Source organism: Callospermophilus lateralis, chromosome 6 (assembly GCF_048772815.1).
Source record: "Callospermophilus lateralis isolate mCalLat2 chromosome 6, mCalLat2.hap1, whole genome shotgun sequence".
Taxonomy (NCBI): domain Eukaryota; kingdom Metazoa; phylum Chordata; class Mammalia; order Rodentia; family Sciuridae; genus Callospermophilus; species Callospermophilus lateralis.
In genome coordinates, this window is record NC_135310.1 from 112,588,236 (window position 1) to 112,608,305 (window position 20,070).

Sequence of the window (20,070 nt, forward strand, 5' to 3'; positions counted from 1 at the left end):
CCTTGCCCTTGCTAGGCAAGTGCTCTACCACTGAACTACATCCCCAGGCCCCTTTTCCCTTTACAATCACTGTCCCCTTGCTCCCAGCTAACTGGACCAGGTTGACATGGGACCCAAAGTCACTAGGCCAATAGGCCAGTCAGTGACATGATACGACTTAGCCAAGAAAGATGAGGAGACTGAATCAAATTCCCACATCTGAGACAGAACAAATGAAGAAACTTGATGAGCTAGAGGCAGCAAGCCATGGCAACAAGCAGGGCAGAGCCCTGGGGGAGCAGAAACAAATCAATCCACAGGAAGGCCATCAGAAGACCAGGAAGGACATCAGTCCCAGGCTGACTATAGCACAGTCTTTGGGTCCCAATGTCTTTTAAAAGTAAACCTGTTTTCTTTTGTAGTAGGGTGTGGTGGAGGATGGGTGTCTTGATTCCTTTAATCCAAAGGAGACTCAAATAGAACTGGGCCTCATCAGAGAATCAGAACAAGCTCTCTGTGGGGCAGGAAAGGAAGGCATTGAACTAGGATTTCAAAGATGGTTATTGGTTCAGTTGAAACCAAGCTTGAGTGAGTTATTTCCTCTCTGAACCTGTTTCTTCACCTATAAAATTAGGATAAAATTCATGTCTGAGATTAAGTTAGCAAATTGTGTGTGTGTGTATGTGTGTGTCTGTAAAATCTGGAGAGAGAGAGAGAGAATCATAATATTACCATCATTGTGTCTGCAGAACACTTTCCAAACTCAGGCTACTCAAACTGGCAGAGGCCAGTTGAGGAGTCATATTGAGTGACTGATGCAAACTTCAGAAGCAGCAAAACAGCTGGGGGTTAAGACGGCGGTGGGGGCAGGGGTGCTGCTTTAGGAAAACCCATTGGCTGAGATAGACCACTTCGAACATCACAATTAAGAGAGCCTAATGTTGAGGAGGACCCTGGGTGGTCAGCCATGGTGGGGCACAGCTGAGCCAAGCAAAGTGCACATGGGTGAAATGGTGCTCTTTCCATACGGTGCTCAGGAGGACCACTCTGCCACCCTCACATGGACTACATTCTACTGAGCAGAGCCCAGCTGGCGGGGCAGGAAAACTGGTTTCTGCTCCTAAATCTTTCACCCATGTATGGAATGTTGCACAAATTATTCTACCCTTTACTTTGTTCTCTTGACTGCAAAATAGGGTAAATAAAGAGAAATAACAACTTGTGAGGAGAAAAAACAACTACATGTGTATAATGCTTTATTTAGATGCTTTGAGTGTTCTCATGACCTTGATCCTCTTAATCTTCTCCACAACCGTGTGAAGCAAAAGATACAAGAAACTTTATGTTGCAAATGGTAGATGAAATTGATTGTATAATTTGTGGCAGACAATGTACTAAATATCATACATCAGTACCTCATTTAATCCTCATAGACACTATTTGAAGTGAAATCTATTATCATCTCTATTGGACATATGAGAAAATAAGCTCAAAGTGGGAAAGAAACTTGCCCAGAGTCACTCAGCTAAGTGGTAAACCAGAGATTATTACAATCCAGATTTCCTAATTGTAAATCTCAAGTTTCCTATTAAATTGCCTATGTGAAAGCACTTTGGAAAACAATAAAGCTTAGAAATTTGCACAAATGAAAGAAAATTTTATTACAGCAAATCTGATTCACCAAATTAAACTACTGTGGACATTAAGAACTAGGCACTATTTGGGCTCGTTTTAGTAGGTGAAGGCATTCATTGTCGTCCACTAGAGTAACATAAGGAAATGAATGTTTTAGGAAGATTAGTAAGATGGAGCTATATAAGATACCTGGGGCACAAGAATTCCAGATGGTGTAGGGAAGGAAGGTAAGTTTAAGGAACAAAACTACAAGTCTGTTGCAATAAGATAAACGGTTAGGATTCGGGCTCAGTAGTTGGTAGCTTTTTTTTCCAAGCATAACTTTTGCTGTATTGGCCTCCAACCTCACAGAACCCCATAGGACAAGCATGTTTTGGAGGTGAAAATACTGATGGAACTTGATTACTAGGTAGACGTGGGTTCAAGCAATTCTACTCAGACGCGATTGCAATCAGGAAGCCGATCCACTCCTCAAAATCAAGGAATCACGTCTCTATGGTTGTTCTTGTGGCGGAACACGGGGACGTACTCTCTCCTTTCATCGAACTCTATGGTCTTGGGACGCACCGGTGACCCCGGAAGCTCTTCTGGAAGTTCGGGGCAGCAAGATGGCGGCGCGGACAGCGCTTGGGGCTCTGTGCCGGCACCTCTGGCAGGTAAGGAGAGATTTGGGGAGATTGGGCGGGCCGACGGGGACAGTGGTTAATTCCCGCTGCCACCCCCTGTCCAGCCCGTCAGGAGTCTTCCCCGATATCTGTTACTCGTCCCGGACTGCTGTTTGCAGGAAGGTGATGAGAAAAGCCTTGGTTTTATTTCTAATTGTCGCGCAAAGACAGGAACGAGAACGTTAGGGCTGGAAAAAATAGTGAACGTCCTATGTTCCACAGGCTCCGAGAAGACCGGAAAACTGCCTCGCGAAAGTCAGCCGCTGACCCGGCGCTAGATCTCAGTCCCCAACTAAAGTGGGACATCTTCCTGACAGCCCGGGGATTGGGAGATTTAGAGGAGGGTCTCTGAAGTCGGCAGAGTGGGTTAGATATCCTCCACACGTTTCTTTGGAAGAGAAACAAAAACTTAAGCAGCGGTTCTCAGGCTTTTTAACCAGAGGACCCCGTCCCACTTTTGGAGATAAGGACCCCAAAGAGATTTTCGGTTTTGTGAATCTTAACTTACCTATATTTTGGTTTGCAAAAATAAAACTGAGAATCTTAAAAATACCCGTTTAAAAAGTAACTCTAATAAGCCGGGCGCGGTGGTGCACGCCTGTAATTCCAGCTATTCAGGAGGCTGAGGCAGGAGGATCACCAGTTCGAGGCCATCCTAGGCCATTGAGCGAGACCCTGTTTCAAAATAAAATATAAAAAGGTCTGCGGATGTAGTTTAGAGGTAGAGCGCCCCTGGGTTCAATCCCCAGTAGCGGGAGGGAGGAGTAACACTAAAAATTCTTTACGTGTTAACATAGTTAACATTTTATGAGAAGTGTGTTCTCCAAAACAAAAGCAGATTTCGTGAGGAGTGGCAATGTTTTGCACTTTTACAGAGATCTTTAATATTTGGCTTAATAGAAGACTGCTGGATTTTTATATCTGTTTTTGCATTTTGTTGTATCACACATTATTCATCCTTGAGAAAATGCCACTGTAAACTGTGAGAGAATGAGACAAGTTGTAAATAATATATTAGTCTTATTATGAAAATAGTTTTGATTTCCCAAATCTGAAAGTGTCTCAGAGACGTCCCCCTACCCCAGTCTTCAGACCACACTTTGAGGACCACTGTTTTTTAGATGGTGTTAGAAGTGGAGATTTTTGAAGCGCTAAAATGAACTTATCCAGACAAAATTCCCCAATCACACACAATCTTAAAAAAAAAAAAAAAAAAAAAAATTTTTTTTGTACTAGGGTTTAAACCCTGGGACACTTTACCACTGAGCTACACCCCAGCCCTATGTATATATTTATCTATTTAGACAGGGGTTTGGTAAATTTCCCAGACTGGCTTTAAATTTGCATCCTCCTATCTCAGCCTCCTGAGTAGCTTGGGTTTTAGGTGCATGCCACCACATTTTGCCCTCTCAAATTTTTAAAAAAGAGAGCAAAAAGAAAATTTAAGAACTTAAGTTGATTGGTGGATGTAACAACACTTTAAGCAGCTGTTAAAAGCTGAGATTTATAGAGGAAGAGTATTACTAAGAAGGGTCATATTCCTTAGATATCTCCTTTTTTGCACAACTGGATTGTGTGGTCACTGGCATAGATTTAAGGAGGAAGTTTTCTTTGGGATTGTGTGTGAAGAATGGCACATACTTCTTGCTACCTTGTATTTGCCTAATTTCCTTTTCATTTTCTTTTTTTCTCATGAGCCAAGGGAGAATATAGAAAGTTTTGAATTGTCACCAACTTGAGTAAAGAGAAGAAAAACAATAAGAATAGGTTTTTAAAACATTTAAGTTGGGGCTGGAGTTGTGGCTCAGCGATAGAGCGCTTGCCTGGCATGTGTGAGGCCCTGTGTCCCATCCTTAGCACTGCATGTAAATAAGTAAATTAAATAAAAGATCCATTGACAACTAAAATATATTAAAAAAAAAACACTTAAATGACAATCGGTTATTTTAATTAAGCTCTGCTTGTGCCAACTTGTTATTTTCATCTTCATTGTATTTGAGGATTTTGTGCTCCTACTTTCTCAAGGTACACTTTTAAATATCAGGAAAGCTTCAAGGAAAAACAGGTAGTATAGAGTAGCATTTAAGTTTCCTAGAACAAAAAAGTTTTGTTCCACCAGGGGGTGCTAACAAGAAAGGATTTGGCATTGCTGAATTGTTGCCCCGCGTGGCATAGCAGTTAGTAATGGGTGCAAGTTCCAGTGTGTACTGTATTTCAGTTATTTTATAAGCTAGTTATCCTAGCCAAGCCAAGAAATGCATATGCTTGAAAAGATGCATGAGGCTTCAAAAGAAGGGTACTTATTCCAACTCTTAATAAATTAAATTAAATAGACAATAATAAATTAAATTATAAAGATAATTTTTATTGCATAAAAATATTTGTTCCACCAGGGGGATTGTGTGGTCACTGGCACAGATGTACAGTTAATCTGTAAAAAAAAAATAGTGGGAAAATAAAGTCACGTTTGATGCTTTTTTTTTTTTTTTTAATGTCCACATGTTTAATTCATAGATTTTTTTTTCCTTGTGAGAGTTGAGATTCTAGTGTTTTGAGAGTGCTTTTAATTTTCAACTATTGTCCTCTTATTTATTCTGAAATTAATCTTTCCCTTTTAGGTATCCAAATTTCTTCATTTGAAATAATCAGATATCCCTTTATTTGAAGCATCATGTATCTTTTAATTTTTAGTTGAAACTGAGTGGTTTGGAAATTGACTTTAATTCTAATATATGCCCCCCCACCCACTTTTTTTTTTTTTTTTTTTTTTTTAAGGGCTTGGGGAATTTGTCTGTAAACAGTTCTAAGAGCAGTACAGCAAATAATGGTGCCTTTCTTCTGTAAGTATACATTGGACATGCCTAATTGAACTAGAAAATGGGCCTGTGTGCTTTTTAACTTGGTTTTCTCTTTTTTTCTCCCCATTCATAGCAGTACCAGCATGAAGTGGGTACAGTTCTCAAACCTTCACATTGATGTTCCAAAGGATTTGACCAAACCTATTGTATGTATTTCCTGTTTCTTAGCATTAGAAGATACATCATCAATAACTTTTCCTTATGATTTCATTTGGGTTTGTTTTCCAAATACATTATGAATAAAAACAGATTATTCTGGAATACTAACAAATGTACAGTAGGCATATTCTTGCATATTCTCCAGGGTCCCTGGGTGTTCATGTGTTATCTTTCAGAGTATCAAAATAAGTCTTAAAAGAACACATTATTTAACCCACATAACTGTGGTAAAGAGTAGTCTTACTCTTAGCTCAGCATAATTGAGGAGTTGTAATACTTGATGTTATATTGTGGAAAAGGACTTTTCTTGTAACTTTCACACCTTTGTTTTCATTTTAAGTACTGAGTCTAGGCCTGGACAGTGCTTTATTTTTATTTTTTAAATATTTTTTTAGGTGTAGATGGACACAACACAATGCCTTTATTTTTATTTTTTTTTATGTGGTACTAAGGATCGAACCCAGGTCCCGCCCGTGCTAGGCGAGCCCTCTACCGCTAAGCCACAATCCCAGCCCCATGTGATAGTACATTTAAACAGGCTTGGAAGAAGAGGTGGCAATGTGGGCACAGTGGCATACTGTCCTTGTACTTCTTACTCTAGCCACAGTGACCATATCAGAAATCAGACTTACTGAGGCCTAATCACCAAATCTCCCAACCTAAACTAATATCCAGATTTTAATAAGAAATCTCCTGATTTTTAACATTCATAACAAATTAAAACCCTACAAGGGCTTTAATTCAGTGGTAGAACTCTTGCCTAGTGTGTACAAGACCCTGTGTTTTATCCTCAGCACTGCAAAAACTAATATTTAAAAATAAAACCCTACAAGAATCAATCAGAACACATCTTTGGACTATATTTGCACTTCCACATTGTCCTCCAACTTTAGGATATCAGTATATCCTGTTTTTTCAACAACTCCATTTGGAGTAATTGAGAGTAAATGTCTAGCTTCCTGGTTAGTAAGTAGATCTTTTTAGAGATGAAGTAATTTAACCCTGAATCATAGGATTAGTAATATAATTTACTGGTTTAACAGGTGAATGAAATACAGATAATTCACCTTTGGGAAGACAGTCAGAAATGTCAAATCCATTATTTCTAAGGTCTTTGGGTATTAGAGTGGAAGAGAGAGAAGTTATAGGTATAGTCAGTGTCATAACATTTTAATTAGACATGAGTAATATATATTAAAGCAGGCAAAGCATACATGAAAAAAAACCTAATTAAAAAAATGAATAGAAATAGCTTCAGTTCGTATAACAATGTTTAACAATTTATAAGCACTTTAATTTGTGTTTTCTTAGTTTTTCCTTGCTGTGAGCTATAGCAAGGTCTCTTATTACTGTGTTTTTATATGAGAAAACTAAGGGGCAGTGAAATAAGGTTTGCCCATTGTCCTTCAACTACAAATAGAGTGTAATTCTCAATCCAGATCTTTTGATAAGGTTATTTTTGTTAACAGACCCTGAGATTATTTCTTATTGTATATAATACAGTTCCATTTTGGTGTCCATGTACATGAATAAAATGACTACATATGGGACAAATGTCTAGAAAGATCATAACAAATTGTTAATGTGAATATTAGGCTCAATAATTATTAAGTTGGCAGGTCCTGCTAATGATTTTGTAGGTTGCCTTGAAAGTTCTTTTGATTCAAACTGTGTTTTAACAACTTCTGAGGGTCATTGTGCAAATCTAAATGTGCTAGCATGTAGGTAGTTAAGTAACAGTGTTAAGATGTTCCTCAGCATTTTCTTCCCATTTATTAGTAAACTAAAGTTTTTTTGTCAAGAATAAAATGTTAAGTTTTCTAATTGTAAATATGAGAGGAAACACAACTGAAATTTTTTTTTTTTTTTTTTGCAATGCTGGGGGTTGAACCCAGTGCCTTGTGCGTGCAAGGCAAACACTCTACCAACTAAGCTGTATTCCCAGCCCTTGAAACTTTTCTTTTTCATTTTAGATAACCATTTCTGATGAACCAGACACATTATATAAACGTCTGTCGATTTTAGTAAAAGGCCACGATAAGGCCGTATTGGACAGTTACGAATATTTTGCGGTGCTTGCTGCTAAAGAACTTGGTATCTCTATTAAAGTGTAAGTAAAACTTTTCCTAATCTGATCTGGTAGCTGCTGTAGTATAATAACCAGGAAACTGGTGCTGATCCCAGATCCTTCTGAGCTCATAAAATGGGGTACAAGTCATGATGGGTTGTTTAGGTTTGTCATGTTATCCAAAACAGGATCATCCCTTTCTGTCTACTGGAACTTTTAAATACTGGAATTAGTAAACAGGAAAATGAAAGAGATCTCACTGACATTAACAGACCCAAGAAGCCCATGAATCTCCATGAAGCAGGGAGGTAGAGTAGGTGAACAAACACACCTTTCAGACCCTTTGGATGTGATGATCTTTTTGTCTGATGCATCCATTGTTTCCACTGTGCCCTAAGGAACACCACTCACCCAGGAGTACATGCATGTGTAGGGAGCTTCATATAGCTTTGGAGTCACTCCAGGGTAAAGAAGAACTGCCTCCTTTGTCTTGTCCCCTGCTCCTTCTTTGTTGAACAGGACTTATTTGGGGCTATCCCAGTCTGGCAAACAGAAACAGAAGGCCAGACTTTTTCCCAAAACAAAATACAATTTTGTGGTTATCAACATAATCTGTTTTCCTCAAACAACACACAGCAGACATGACCACTGTATTCACCACACTGTTGTGCTCTTCACAGGTCATGCATTTGGTCAATAAGGGACTCAATAGGCATAAAAACATGAGTGTATGAATGTGTTCACAAATTGTTTCCAATGCTTTTTTTTTTAGTCTAGGGGAAAAGCTTCCCATTGTTATCTGTGGTGTTTGTTTTGGCCTGAGCTTTGTAAAAGTAGTTGTTAAAGATGACAGTCTGACAAATGAAGTTAGTAAATACCTATAATTGAGTTTGAGCCTGACCTACAAAATTGTGGAATCATGTTTTGGTATCAGTGATATGGGTTTTAATGTCATTTAACTTAAGTTTATTATTTTGTCCATTAATTTCAGACACGAACCTCCAAAGAAAATAGAGCGATTTACTCTTCTCAAATCAGTGCATATTTTCAAAAAGCACAGAGTTCAGTATGAAATGAGAACACTTTACAGATGTTTAGAGGTGAGTTTATTTCACCCATTGAGGCATTTTTTAAGTATCCAGAATTTAAAATAGTATGTATCATAAGTTTCCTTTAACCATGACTTCCTTTTAGCCAGCCTCTACCTTTTAGTTGTAGAAGGCAAATGTCTTTTTTGGTGTTCATGGAAGCCACATAGTAGAAAAACCAAACTCCAAGCCATCCTTTATAGTAGTAACTACTCTAATGCATAAATGCAGATTATGCTAATTTTTTTCTCTCCAGTTTTTTTTTTTCTTTTTATGTCAGCTAATTTTTATATAATCAGATAGCACTGGAATAATTTTGCTCCATGCTTCAAAATCCTAGTTTTTATACAACTTATAATTATTTCCACAATCTAATGGGATTTTTCTGTGATGATGATATACAGCATTAGGTTTTTCTTTCAACTTATTCATTTATGTGTTCACTAGGGCTAGTATAGTTTTATTATTAAAGGAAGCTGTGAGTTCTGGAGTCAGACTGACAGTATTAAAAAGTTCAAGTTCTGGTGCTTACTAGCTGTGTGATGTGTGCATCATCTATAAAATGAAAATAATAATGAACCCAGCTCATAAAGTTAGCATGAGGATTAAATGACGTATTTGGGTAAAGCACTTAGAATACTTCCATCACACAATGAATGATTAATAAGTGTCATTTTTTAAAAAGCATATGTGTTTTACATGAAAGCACTGTACATTTAAGGGTACAAATATGTTAGCAAGGCAAGGTAGTACAGGCAGACTGAGGAAGGAAGGTTTTAAGTTCAAAACTAGCCCTGGCAACTTAGTGAGACCCTGTCTCAAAATAAAAAAAAAGTGGGCGGGGGGGCTGTGGATGCAGCTTAGCGGTAGGGTGCTTGAATGCTTGTCTAACATGTGTGAGGTTCTGGGTTCAATCCCCAGTATGGCAAAGAAGGCTCAGTGGCAGAGCACTTGCCTAGCATGCATAAGGCACTGGGTTCGATTCTCAGCACCACATAAAAATAAACAAATAAAATAAAGGCATCGTATCCATCTACAACTACCAAAAAGTTGTTTTTAAAAAGCTGGGGGGTGTGGTACACAAATATGTTAAGAAATGGTTCCTACTTTTAAAGGAAAAAGGTCTAAGTAATCCTTTTGTTTTTCTTCTTTTGTGATATTGGGAGTCAAACCTACGGCCTCATATATGCTAGGCAAACCCTCTACCACTGAGCTCTACCCCCAGCCCTAAAGAATAAAGAAAGACTCAAAATTTTATGTATGTCAGCAGAATCATCTTGCTGTAGAGCATAATAAAAATCATAAACTAACCTTATCTGGTAATCTAGTCTTGTTTCTTTTTGGTTTTATTTGATGTTTTGTGGACCCCTGGCTTTTAGGGTGGCATCTGGTAAGAAGCAGACTTTAGGGCCCCATATCTAGTTCAGCCAAAGGATGTACTTTCTTTTTTTTCTTTTTTTAGTCTGTTAAAGATTTTTAGGGGAGGGCTGGGGATGTGGCTCAAGCGGTAGCGCGCTCGCCTGGCATGTATGTGGCCCGGGTTTGATCCTCAGCACCACATACAAAGATGTTGTGTCCACCGAAAACTAAAAAATAAATATTAAAAAAATTCTCTCTCTCTCTCTCTCTTCTTTAAAAAAAAATGGAATTATTAAATTATTTGGATTGGTCTTTATACTATTCCCTTTCATCATTTAAAAAAAAAAAATTCTTAGGGGAAAACCAGGCTTCATTTTTACCACAAAACAAAACAAAAAACTTAAGATTTCTGCTTTAACAGCATAGCATGAACTGTTTTTATGTCTGATATTTTAGTTAGAGCATCTAACTGGATGCACAGCAGATGTCTACTTGGAATATATTCAGCGAAACTTACCTGAAGGAGTTGCCATGGAAATAACAAAGGTAGGACTTGAATTTCTACCTCTTTGGGGGATACCTGTGTTGTATCTGCCTGGTATATCGCAGCCTGGTCTTGGCCCCTGCAGTGGAGGGGAAGACCTGTCGCACTGGAAGCTGTGTGTGCACAATGGCTCGGGGTTCACCCATTCCTATGCAATCTCAGAATCCCCCCACATCCTCACTGAGCCATCTCTGAAGTCTTCCTCCCTACTAGTTGTCTGGACTTGGTGACCACATTGTGTAGCCATCCCTGGAGATCACTGAGGATCAAATAAATTTTATATATATATATATAAAACAAATGCCTTATATATATCAAGTTGCCTTCTCCCCATTTTAGACTCCTACAAAAAGGCAAAGGGGATTAACAAAAAAAATTAACAAATTCACTTTGTAGCAAAGATCATTTAAATAGTTTTGTTTCTGTTTTTAGACATGGTTAGAACAATTACCAGATCACATCAAGGAGCCAATCTGGAAACAAGTACCAGAGGAAAAAGAAGAAAGCAAGTCATGAAGCTTCAGGGAGCCGCTTTGGACTTGAAAGAAGAATGGGCCAGATGTGTGTGTTTGAGTGGAGAGTGCTTGCAGCTGAGGCAGTCTGGAGTCCTCATCACTGCTCTGTTGAGTCCTCTTGCCCAGTTCAGTTGAAAACAGGGAATGGAAACTTAATGACAGGCTGAAATGGAGTAAAAGACATTTTGTTCTTTTTTATCCATGTCATTGTTTTCGTTCCAGTTTTAAAAACTTGAGCAGCTAGCCATGGTGGTGCACATTTATAATCCCAGCTGCTTGGGAGGCTGAAGCAGAAGCAAGTTTAAAGCCAGCCTCAACAACTCAGTGAAAGCCTATCTCAAAATAAGAAAAGAGCTAGAAATGTGATTCCGTGAGAGATTCCCCTGGGTTCTATCCCCAGTACCACAAAAAATAAAAAGTACAAGCGAACCACTTGGATACTCTGGGCCAAGGGTCAAATTTTATATTTTGTTCTGCTATTGTTCTATTATTAGTTTCTACTGATTTTAATTTATAGTATTTCACATATTGGAAAATGAGTGGTTTTTTTCACACACTTTTTTAATTTTAAATTTCCTTAAAAGAGAACCTTTGGTTAATTTAACACTGAGCAGTTAAAGATTTTAATCTTTATCTTCGTGCAGGCTAGCATATGCTGCCTTGGCGGTGATGACCAACAGATTGACTTTATTTAAACATTACATTTTTGAATGTGGATATACCTGCAGCAGATGAAGCACATTTATGACACTCACTAAACTCTCATAACCCAAACACCTACAGGGTTGCTTCCAAGGTTCATTCAGTGGAGTTTATGCTCTCAAGAAATTACTATGTGTGTCATTTCATTCATCCTGTGATTCATTCAGTAAGCTTTTATTTGTTAAACTTTGCACTCACTACTGTAGTAAATACCAGTAATTGAATAGAATTAATGTCTTTTAAACATTGAAGGCCCAGATAAATATTTTTCCTTAATTTCGTCTCCAGTAGGAAGCCCTTTTGGTAGCTTTCATTTGCTTTATTTGGAGATGTCTACTTTTCCATGAAATTAAAACCCTGAAAGATGCAAGAGTACAATGGACTGAACAGTTGGTATGGCAACCTCAGGAGGGTGCTTTGTTTCTTTTTTACAGCAGAATCAGGTCTGTGTCTGTGGTTTCTTTCACATCTTTGGGGTAATTATGACTTCTCAGGTTTTTTTTTTTTTCCCTTTAAACTGATCTGCTGTCAGGTATCAGTGTTTTGAATATATCCTACTTATGTGTCAAACTTACTTTATTGTGATTAACATGAAAAGAACTATAGCCTGTGCCCCATGACCTCCTTAGCTCAGTTATTGACTGTCATTCACAAATGTGTAAAGCATACTCATCCCAAGTATAAGCCTCAGAATTAACTAGTCAATCAGATAGAAGCAATATGATAATGACTGCATCTAGCAAAGCAGCAATTTGTGAGACACTTTTATTTTAAAAGGCAGGTCTTTAAAAATAAGTATAGGTCCATATGTAAGTTTGTTTTTTTTTTTGTTTTTTTTTTTTTTGGCATGTATACACATATACACACTCATATATGCAATGTAAGTCAGTTATAATTGTGCTCACCTCCAACAATGACTCTGTGAGAAAGGACTCCTTCAAAGGCTATGTCCATTTCTAGATGTTTTCATACTAATTATGCTGTAAACCAGGTTGCTTATCCTAGCACTTCAACTTTTATGTTAAACCCTTATTTTAAGGTAAATATTCAATTAACTACAGATGTTGCAGAAATTAGCAATATTTCTTTTGTAACAAAGTATTTGGCATATTCAAAGTCTCTTTGGTATAAACAAGGTAATTTCTTATCCTGATAGGCTGAAGAAGAGTTTAGGGCGGGGGGGGGGGGATGTTTGTTTTAAATTTGGTCCTGAGTAAAATGCATATTCTGAAAATTAGAAGCAATACCCAGATCTCACTTTCCATGGTTTCTTGAGATAGGTGGATCTGATGGTAGAATGAACCAGAAGGCAGGTAGAAAGTAAGATTTATTTTTTATTAAGGTGTAGCCCTAAGTTCATTATTGCTTTCTCTCATTTAAAGCATGTTTCTTCATATCAAATATAATTATTTTCTGCTCTGTTCAAAGTTACAGATATAACTATTAAACAAAAGTAGTTCAGTGCCAAGTTTCAGTTTTTTCAAAGATAAATATATAAAACAGTTATTTTAAAACCACTAGTCCCCTAACCTTTCTACTTGCCAACAAGCATTTCTTTCCTGCGTTAAATTAAATTTATTTCACTATTATTGAGTAGTAGAGTAGAGAAAATGTGGACTTTGGAGTCAAACATTTAATAAAGAGTTCAGACTCACAAACTGCTGTAAGCTCAGGCAAAGTACTTAACCCTGTCAGAGCCTCAATTTACTAATTAGTAAAATGTGAGAACTAGTACCTACTTATCAAGATTGGAGTATTAAATTAGATAACTGATAATGCATGTTGTGCAGTGCTGGGCAGGTAATAGACATTGGATAAATAATCATTGTTACTAGATGCAGCACCAATGTGAAGATGCCTTAGATGCTGGTGTGCTGCATTGTTTAAGAACCAGCTGGAAAGGCCCTTGGATTGTCACCCAGGAAGAGACAGTACTTACCTTAGAGTACGGCTGTGAAGTTTAGATGGAAACCGTCACATGCTTATTATAGACACCATATATCATGCTAAACTTCATGTGGGCAGTCAGTTGCCCTTTCAGTGGGAGGATAAAACAGGCCAAAAAATTGGTGAAATTAATTTAAGTTCAGGTTATTGACAGGGACAACCCTAGAGTCTACTTAAAGGGGCTTTGAGAAACTTAAATGTCAATGTGTTAAATGCAGGATTTTTTTGTGCAGGGATTGGGAGTACCTGGGATTGAACCCAAGAGTGCTTAACCCCTGAGCCACATCCCCAACTTAGTTGCTGAGGCTGAATTTGAACTTGGAATCCTCCTGCCTTAGCTTCCCCAACCACTATGAATGCAGAGTACTAAAACCTAAATCCCAAGTTTGATTCCTTTTCACATTAGCAAAATATACTCATTTCCTCTAAGCTTAGAAGTAAAGAGACTGACTAGGGGAAAGAACCAAGGGATAAAAGTCAAATGTGCAAAAGGGCAAGAAGCAGAATACACAGTTTGTACCCTGCTGCTGGCACAGGGCCCGAATGTGAAGGGGCAGCATGAGAGTTTGGGCTTCAGCAAGGCAGGTCCTACTGGGCCCCCAGGACAATGGCATGGAAGTGGCTGACATTAGGGCTTAGGGCCAGGCCTGACTGGGGCTCCGTAGACCCTGGTCTGTGGTTTTGAAACACACCTTTGTTCCTGCACCAGGGTTATGGCTGACTGCCTGCAATCCCCAGGGTTCTTTGCAAATCCCTTTCTCAATTCCTAACCCTGCCCTCCTTAAATCCTTACTATTGTTATTCTCTTCAAGCTATCAGTTCTCTTTGTGGATTTTTAATCCTCTTTAAAAATGATATATTTATACTTCAGTAGCTCAGCAGTATTTTTAGGGTAAGTCATGGGCAACTGACCCACATAAAAAGCCAATCAAAATTTAGATTCCTCAGCCAAAGTCTATGATGTAGTTTATTCACAAAATTTATTGAATAGAAGTACTGTCTTTTTTTTTTAAGTCACAGATGTTTTATTACAGTAACAGCAATCTAAGACATCAATATATAAGAAATAATATAATCAAGAATAATATATTTTAGTCAGCTTTTCATTCCTGAGCTGGTACTGTCCTTTTATTTCTCCACAGTGTGGCTTAAATGTCAATAAACACCAAGAGATGGACAGAGCTCATGCCACCCTCACATGAAGCCAGTTGAGATGCTGGCCATAGAAAGCTACAGCTGCCAATGACCATGGTGATTGTAGGTGTGTTGAGATGAGAAAGTTTGAAAACAACTGGGGAGATTGTTTGTCAAAGCCTCTTCCAGTTCAAAAATCCCACTATTTATTTTTTATTTTTTATTTTTAAGTACCTGATTATGAGGCTTGCTTTTTTTTTCTTTAGAATTGGGAATTGAACATTGAACCAAGGGACTTTAATCACTCATCCCAGTCCTTTTTTTTTTTTTTTTTTTTTTTTTTTTTTTTTGAGTCAGGGTCTTGCTATGTCGTTTACAGCCTCGCTAAGTTGCTGATTCTGGCCTTAAATTTGAGATCCTGCTGCCTCGGTCTCCCAAATTGCTGAGATAACAGGCGTGTGCTCTATCCCCATGCCCCTAATCTGGGCTCAGAGGAATCCAGAAGGAGTTGAGCTGTGAAAGGAAGGAGTGACATCTCCTATGAATTCAGCACTGACCCTGCCACTTTGCTCAGATACTCAAAAAGGACTTGAGTTCCTTATATGTGTCAAGCACTCTTCTAAACCTGAGGGTTCAGTAGTGCACATAGTGAAGTTCCTTTCCTCATAGAGAATAGGCTGTAGTGGGGAATATAGAGAATAAGGAGGGAAGTTTCCAGAAGCAGTAAGAACTATGTAGAAAATAAAATAGGATAATGTCAAAATTTCTTTAATGGCCCCTTGGGGGAGTGAGTTCTCTGAGGAGGGGAGAATCCTGGGAAGGAAGCAATTCTGAAGATGTGGGCAAAGAGCAACTCAAGCAGGAGGGACATTAAATGCTAAGACTGATCCTAGAATGAGCTTGTGAATAAATGAATCCTGACATCCCACAGGCCTCTAAGCTCTGGGGATGGTTTGACTCACAAGTGTGTTTGCACTATGTGAAGATGGAAGTAGGATGGATTGTTACGTAAGGAGTGCATCACTGGTGGGAAGGAGTGTGGAATTTATCCTCAATGTAAATGGGGAGCTATAGGAGGGTTTAGAGCAGGAGAGCAACAGGACCTGATTTAGGTTTTAGAATATGCTGCTCTTGCTGCTGGGTAAAAGAGTGCCCAAAGCAGGCTGGGACGCTCATTAGGGATCTGTGGCAGTGGGCCAGGTGAGTGGGCCTGGACTAGAATTGGAAACATCGCTGATGAGGAGTGATGAGACTCAATATATACAGTTTGCAGGTAGAACTGACAGAATGACCTGCTAATAGAGTGAAATGAGTTCTGAGGGACAGAGATGATTCCTAGTTGAGCGCCTAAGCAGTTAATCAAATGTAATGACTGAGGAAGAGTTGGAGGAATTGATGGGAAACAAGTTTGATTTGCTAAGTTTGCAATCTGGATATTGGCATCTAGTATGCCTTTGGATGCAAGCACCTGGGGTTATGGGGCAAGGTTCAGGATGGAGATAAAAAATTTGGAAGCTCTCAGGCTGTAACTGGTCTGTACTGTCAAGGGAATGAGTGAGATCAGGGGAGAGAGCAGGAAGGCAGGAGTACTGAGGACAAGCCTGGCAACCCTAGAGTATTCAGAGGCTGGTGAAGGGACGGCAGGGCTGGCAGAGGAAATGAACAGCTGGTGAAGCCAGAGAGAACTCAGAGGAGTGTAGGGCCTTGAAACCCAGAGCATGGAAAAAGAATGTGGTTTGGTGAAGTAGGATGAATCTGGCAGGTTAAGTAAGAAAAGTAGGTCCCTGGAGACCTTTAAAAACCTTTTCTGTGGACCAACAGGGTGAATGCTCAGCTGGAGCAAGCTGAGGAGAGAATAAGGGATAAAGAAGAGGATGCAGAATCCGACCCGTAGTGAAGCAGGAGAGCCAAGGAAGGCTAGCACGGGTGGAAGTTAGTGCTGTGGACATGGTTGGCCGCTTGAGCAAGAGGGCCACTGCAACAGGGAGATGCATCTATAAAGCCCATCTGCCAGTTCATCAACATCTGCCCCTTAACAACAGAAAATAGTCCACCCTGTTATCAACTGCTTGTGTGTGATGGATTGAATCCTCTTGTTAAGGAAGAAGGGTTGTCCAACAATTGTATTTGCCAGATTCATCAATTTATTGCTAACACTCTAAAAGATGGAAGGAGAGTAGTTATTTTGATGGACTTAGAAGTTTTGAACTCAGCTGAAACAGTGGGATGAAGTTTGTCAATCCAGTGCCCTATCATGAAGGACACAGCAGCAGCAAGTTCCTTCTCCCATCTCACCTGTCAATCCATCATCCAGCAAGCCCTAGCAACAGAATGGGAGCTCCGGAGAGGTTTCCACTGTATCTAAGGCTTATGGTGCCTCAGAAACATTTGGAACACCTGAAGGGACTGGTCTATTGCATCCTTCTGGGGGGACACAGTCCAAAGTGGTACCCATCGCCAGCCTCACACCTTACCAGTCCAAGTGGACTATCAATGCTGTGTAACCAGAACCTGGAGCAATTCTTGAGGAGAAGGAAAACTTTTCTGTAAAGAAATAGTTGATAAAAGTAATGAAATTGGGGCTGGGGATGTGGCTCAAGCCGTGGCGCGCTCGCCTGGCATGCTTGCGGCCCGGGTTCGATCCTCAGCACCACATACAAACAAAGATGTTGTGTCCGCCGAAAACTAAAAAATAAATATTAAAAATTCTCTCTCTCTCTCTCTCTCTCTCTCTCTCTCTCTCTAAAAAAAAAAAAAAAAAAAAAAAAAAAAAGTAATGAAATCACAGCTAGTGCTTTCAGTGATCAAGTGGACAAGTTCTTGCCCTTATTGAAGTTGACAAGGGGTATTATTTCTCTAAATGCACCCTGAAGATCACTAACAAAAAATTCTCAGTTGTTAAAAATGACTATGAGAATGGGTGCAATGGCACATGCTTGTAATCCCAGTGGCTCAGGAGGCTGAGACAGGAGAATCATGAGTTCACAGCCAGCCTCAGCAAAAGCCAGGTGCTAAGCAACTCAGTGAGACCCTGTCTCTAAATAAAATACACAATAAAGCTGAGGATGTGGCTCAGTGGTTGAGTGCCCCTTGAGTTCAATCCCCAGTCCAAAAAAAAAGACTCATTCAATAAATGAGATTTCAGTCATGCCCTGTGACAATGGTCATCATCACAGGGATTGGTGTCATAGAGAACATAATCTGTATCTGCAAGAGCTATGAAGATGCCATTAAAATCGCAACAAAGTGTAACAACAGAGAAGTTGCTGAAAGAAGCATCTCTGTGATGGACTTGTCAGGGCAAGTAGTGACTGCTACTCTCTGGGGAGAAGATGCTGACAAGTTCTATGGTTCTAGCCCGTGATGCCATGGAAGGAGCCGAAGTCTCTGAGGGAAGCTTTCTTTCCATGCTGTTTTCAAGCACTCTCATTGTGACATCCCACAGGCCTTTAAACTCTGGGGATGGTTCGACTCACAAGGACAAGCCTTGTATGGTGTTTACATCTTGATCTAAAGAGTGGAGAAGGAGGAGGGAGCAACTCCAACTGGAAAACCTTTACGTGAGGTTAAATGGGAGAACCTGATCAGGGTGACAAGGCAGGCTAGCTTAGCTCTTGGCAACAGTGGTGTATCTTTGCAAAGAGAACTGTGTGCACCAGGTTGCCTGACCTAGGACTGCAGTGAGAAAGCGATTGACCAACAGAATGGATCATTCCACTGTGAAAAGTGTGACAGTGAATTTGCCAGTTTGATCTTGTCAGTGAATATCACGGATTTCCAAGAGAATCAGTGAGTGACTTGTTTCCAGGAGTCTGCTGAAACCATCCGTGGACAAAACACTGCTTCTCTTGAGGAATTAAAAGAGAGGAATGAGCAGGCATTTGAAGAAGTTTTCCAGATCACCAACTTTCGAACTTTCACATTCAGAATCAGGGTCAAACTTCAGACCTACAAGAGGGTGCCGAATTAAAGCCACCATGATGGCCGTGGAGCCCGTGGACTGCAGAGACTATGGCAGAAGGCTGACCATGAACACCAGAGAAATGCAGCGATGTCGGCGAACAGAGTGTGAAGCAGCTAAAATGGAGCCAGTTTCTTCCCACCCCCAATGACAGCCCCGCACCACCTACACAGTCAGAGCACCTCTGTGAGCCTCTCGGGACCCAGGCAGAGGACGAGGTACTCAGAGGGCTCTGGTGCAAACTGTCAGACCTGGGGATCAGCAGCAGGTGTCATAGCCCAGGTCCCGCCCTCTGCCTTCAGGCTTTTGTCGATTTTAAGATTTTGTTATCTTCAAGCAGCAACTATGTCACAAGTAATTGACCCTAACTCTGCAAACAGTGAAATGTGTCACTCAGGGTAGAGAGGGGTAAGAGGATGCAGAGCAGGTTTGTGAATGTTCAGGACATCTAATGCTACCTTAGAAAACATCGAACACTTAGTGGCATAAAACAGTAACAACAGCCGGGCTCTGTAGAGCACACCTGTAATCCCACTAGCTCAGGCTGAGGCAGGAGGATCTCAAGTTCAAAGCAAGCCTCAGCAAAAGCAAGGCCCTAAGCAACTCAGTGAGACCCTGTCTCTAAATAAAATACAAAATCGGGCTGGAGATGTGGTTCAGTGGTTGAGTGGCCCTAAATTCAATCTCTGGTACTAAAAAAAAGAAAGAAAGAAAACAGTAACAACTAAGTTGGTTAGTGCCTCACCATTTCTGAGGCTGAACTCCAACTTGTGTTCCTCCTGCCTCAGCCTCCTGAGCCATTGGGATTACAGGCATGAGCCACTGCACCTGAGTTAAATTTCTTTTAAAATCAAAATAAAAGGTGAGCCAGATGCAGTGGCCCACAACTGTAATCCCAGTGACTCAGGAGGCTGAGGCAGGAGGATCACAAGTTCCAGGCCAACCTCAGCAACTTAGCAAGACTATCTCAAAACAAAATCTAAAAGGGGCTCAGGGTTAGCCTGGCAGTAGTGTGCTTGCCTAGCATGTGAAGGCCCCTGGCTTTGATGCCCAGTCCTTCAAAGACAAAATGAACACAATCTTCATTTTTATACTGAGTGATGAAATATAATTTTAATATTTACCTATCTAATTTTTACATAATGACCCATGAAGACAAAAGTGTGGCCCACCAAAGTCATGATGTGGTCCTGGATGTGTGGTCAGGATAGATTGTCTTGTTTTCATTCAAGTAATATTAATGAAATGAATGCTGACAGGTGTGATCTGTTAGAAATCGAGGCTGCAGAAGAGAAAAGGATGAATCGTGAGAACAAAGTCTAGTAGGTAAAAAGACACATCATCTGGGAAGCAAGTGTCAGAGCAGACAGGTAAGGAAGTGGGCAGGGGATGCTGCTTCCACTGCAGCAGAAGAGAGCAGAGGATGTGGGCACAGAGACACAGAAGTTGGTAAACA

At 39.9% G+C, this 20,070-nt stretch overlaps 1 protein-coding gene and 1 pseudogene across 3 annotated transcripts; both read left to right on the top strand.

Moving 5' to 3' along the window:
* The first annotated feature begins 2,209 nt into the window (after positions 1-2,209).
* Positions 2,210-11,823, top strand: Mrps10 (mitochondrial ribosomal protein S10). 3 transcript variants are annotated; one of them, XM_076858733.1, is made up of 7 exons: positions 2,210-2,270; positions 5,055-5,119; positions 5,211-5,283; positions 7,270-7,406; positions 8,356-8,464; positions 10,268-10,357; positions 10,788-11,823. In XM_076858733.1, exons 1-7 carry the CDS (start codon positions 2,223-2,225, stop codon positions 10,869-10,871), a joined length of 606 nt encoding a protein of 201 aa, XP_076714848.1. In that variant the 5' UTR covers positions 2,210-2,222; the 3' UTR covers positions 10,872-11,823. The 3 variants fall into 3 exon arrangements, with proteins under 3 accessions (XP_076714848.1, XP_076714849.1, XP_076714850.1); XM_076858734.1 differs by having other exon boundaries at positions 5,214-5,283; XM_076858735.1 differs by lacking the exons at positions 7,270-7,406; positions 8,356-8,464.
* Positions 11,824-16,402: 4,579 nt separating this feature from the next.
* Positions 16,403-18,765, top strand: LOC143401971 (replication protein A 70 kDa DNA-binding subunit-like; annotated as a pseudogene).
* Positions 18,766-20,070: the final 1,305 nt, after the last annotated feature.

Bases quoted from the DNA above. Each gene is read 5' to 3' on its own strand.
- Mrps10 (XM_076858733.1), top strand. From the start codon at position 2,223: ATGGCGGCGCGGACAGCGCTTGGGGCTCTGTGCCGGCACCTCTGGCAG. The intron at 2,271-5,054 runs GTAAGGAGAGAT...TTTTTTTTTAAG, and splicing joins TGTGCCGGCACCTCTGGCAG to GGCTTGGGGAATTTGTCTGT. The intron at 8,465-10,267 runs GTGAGTTTATTT...CTGATATTTTAG, and splicing joins CACTTTACAGATGTTTAGAG to TTAGAGCATCTAACTGGATG.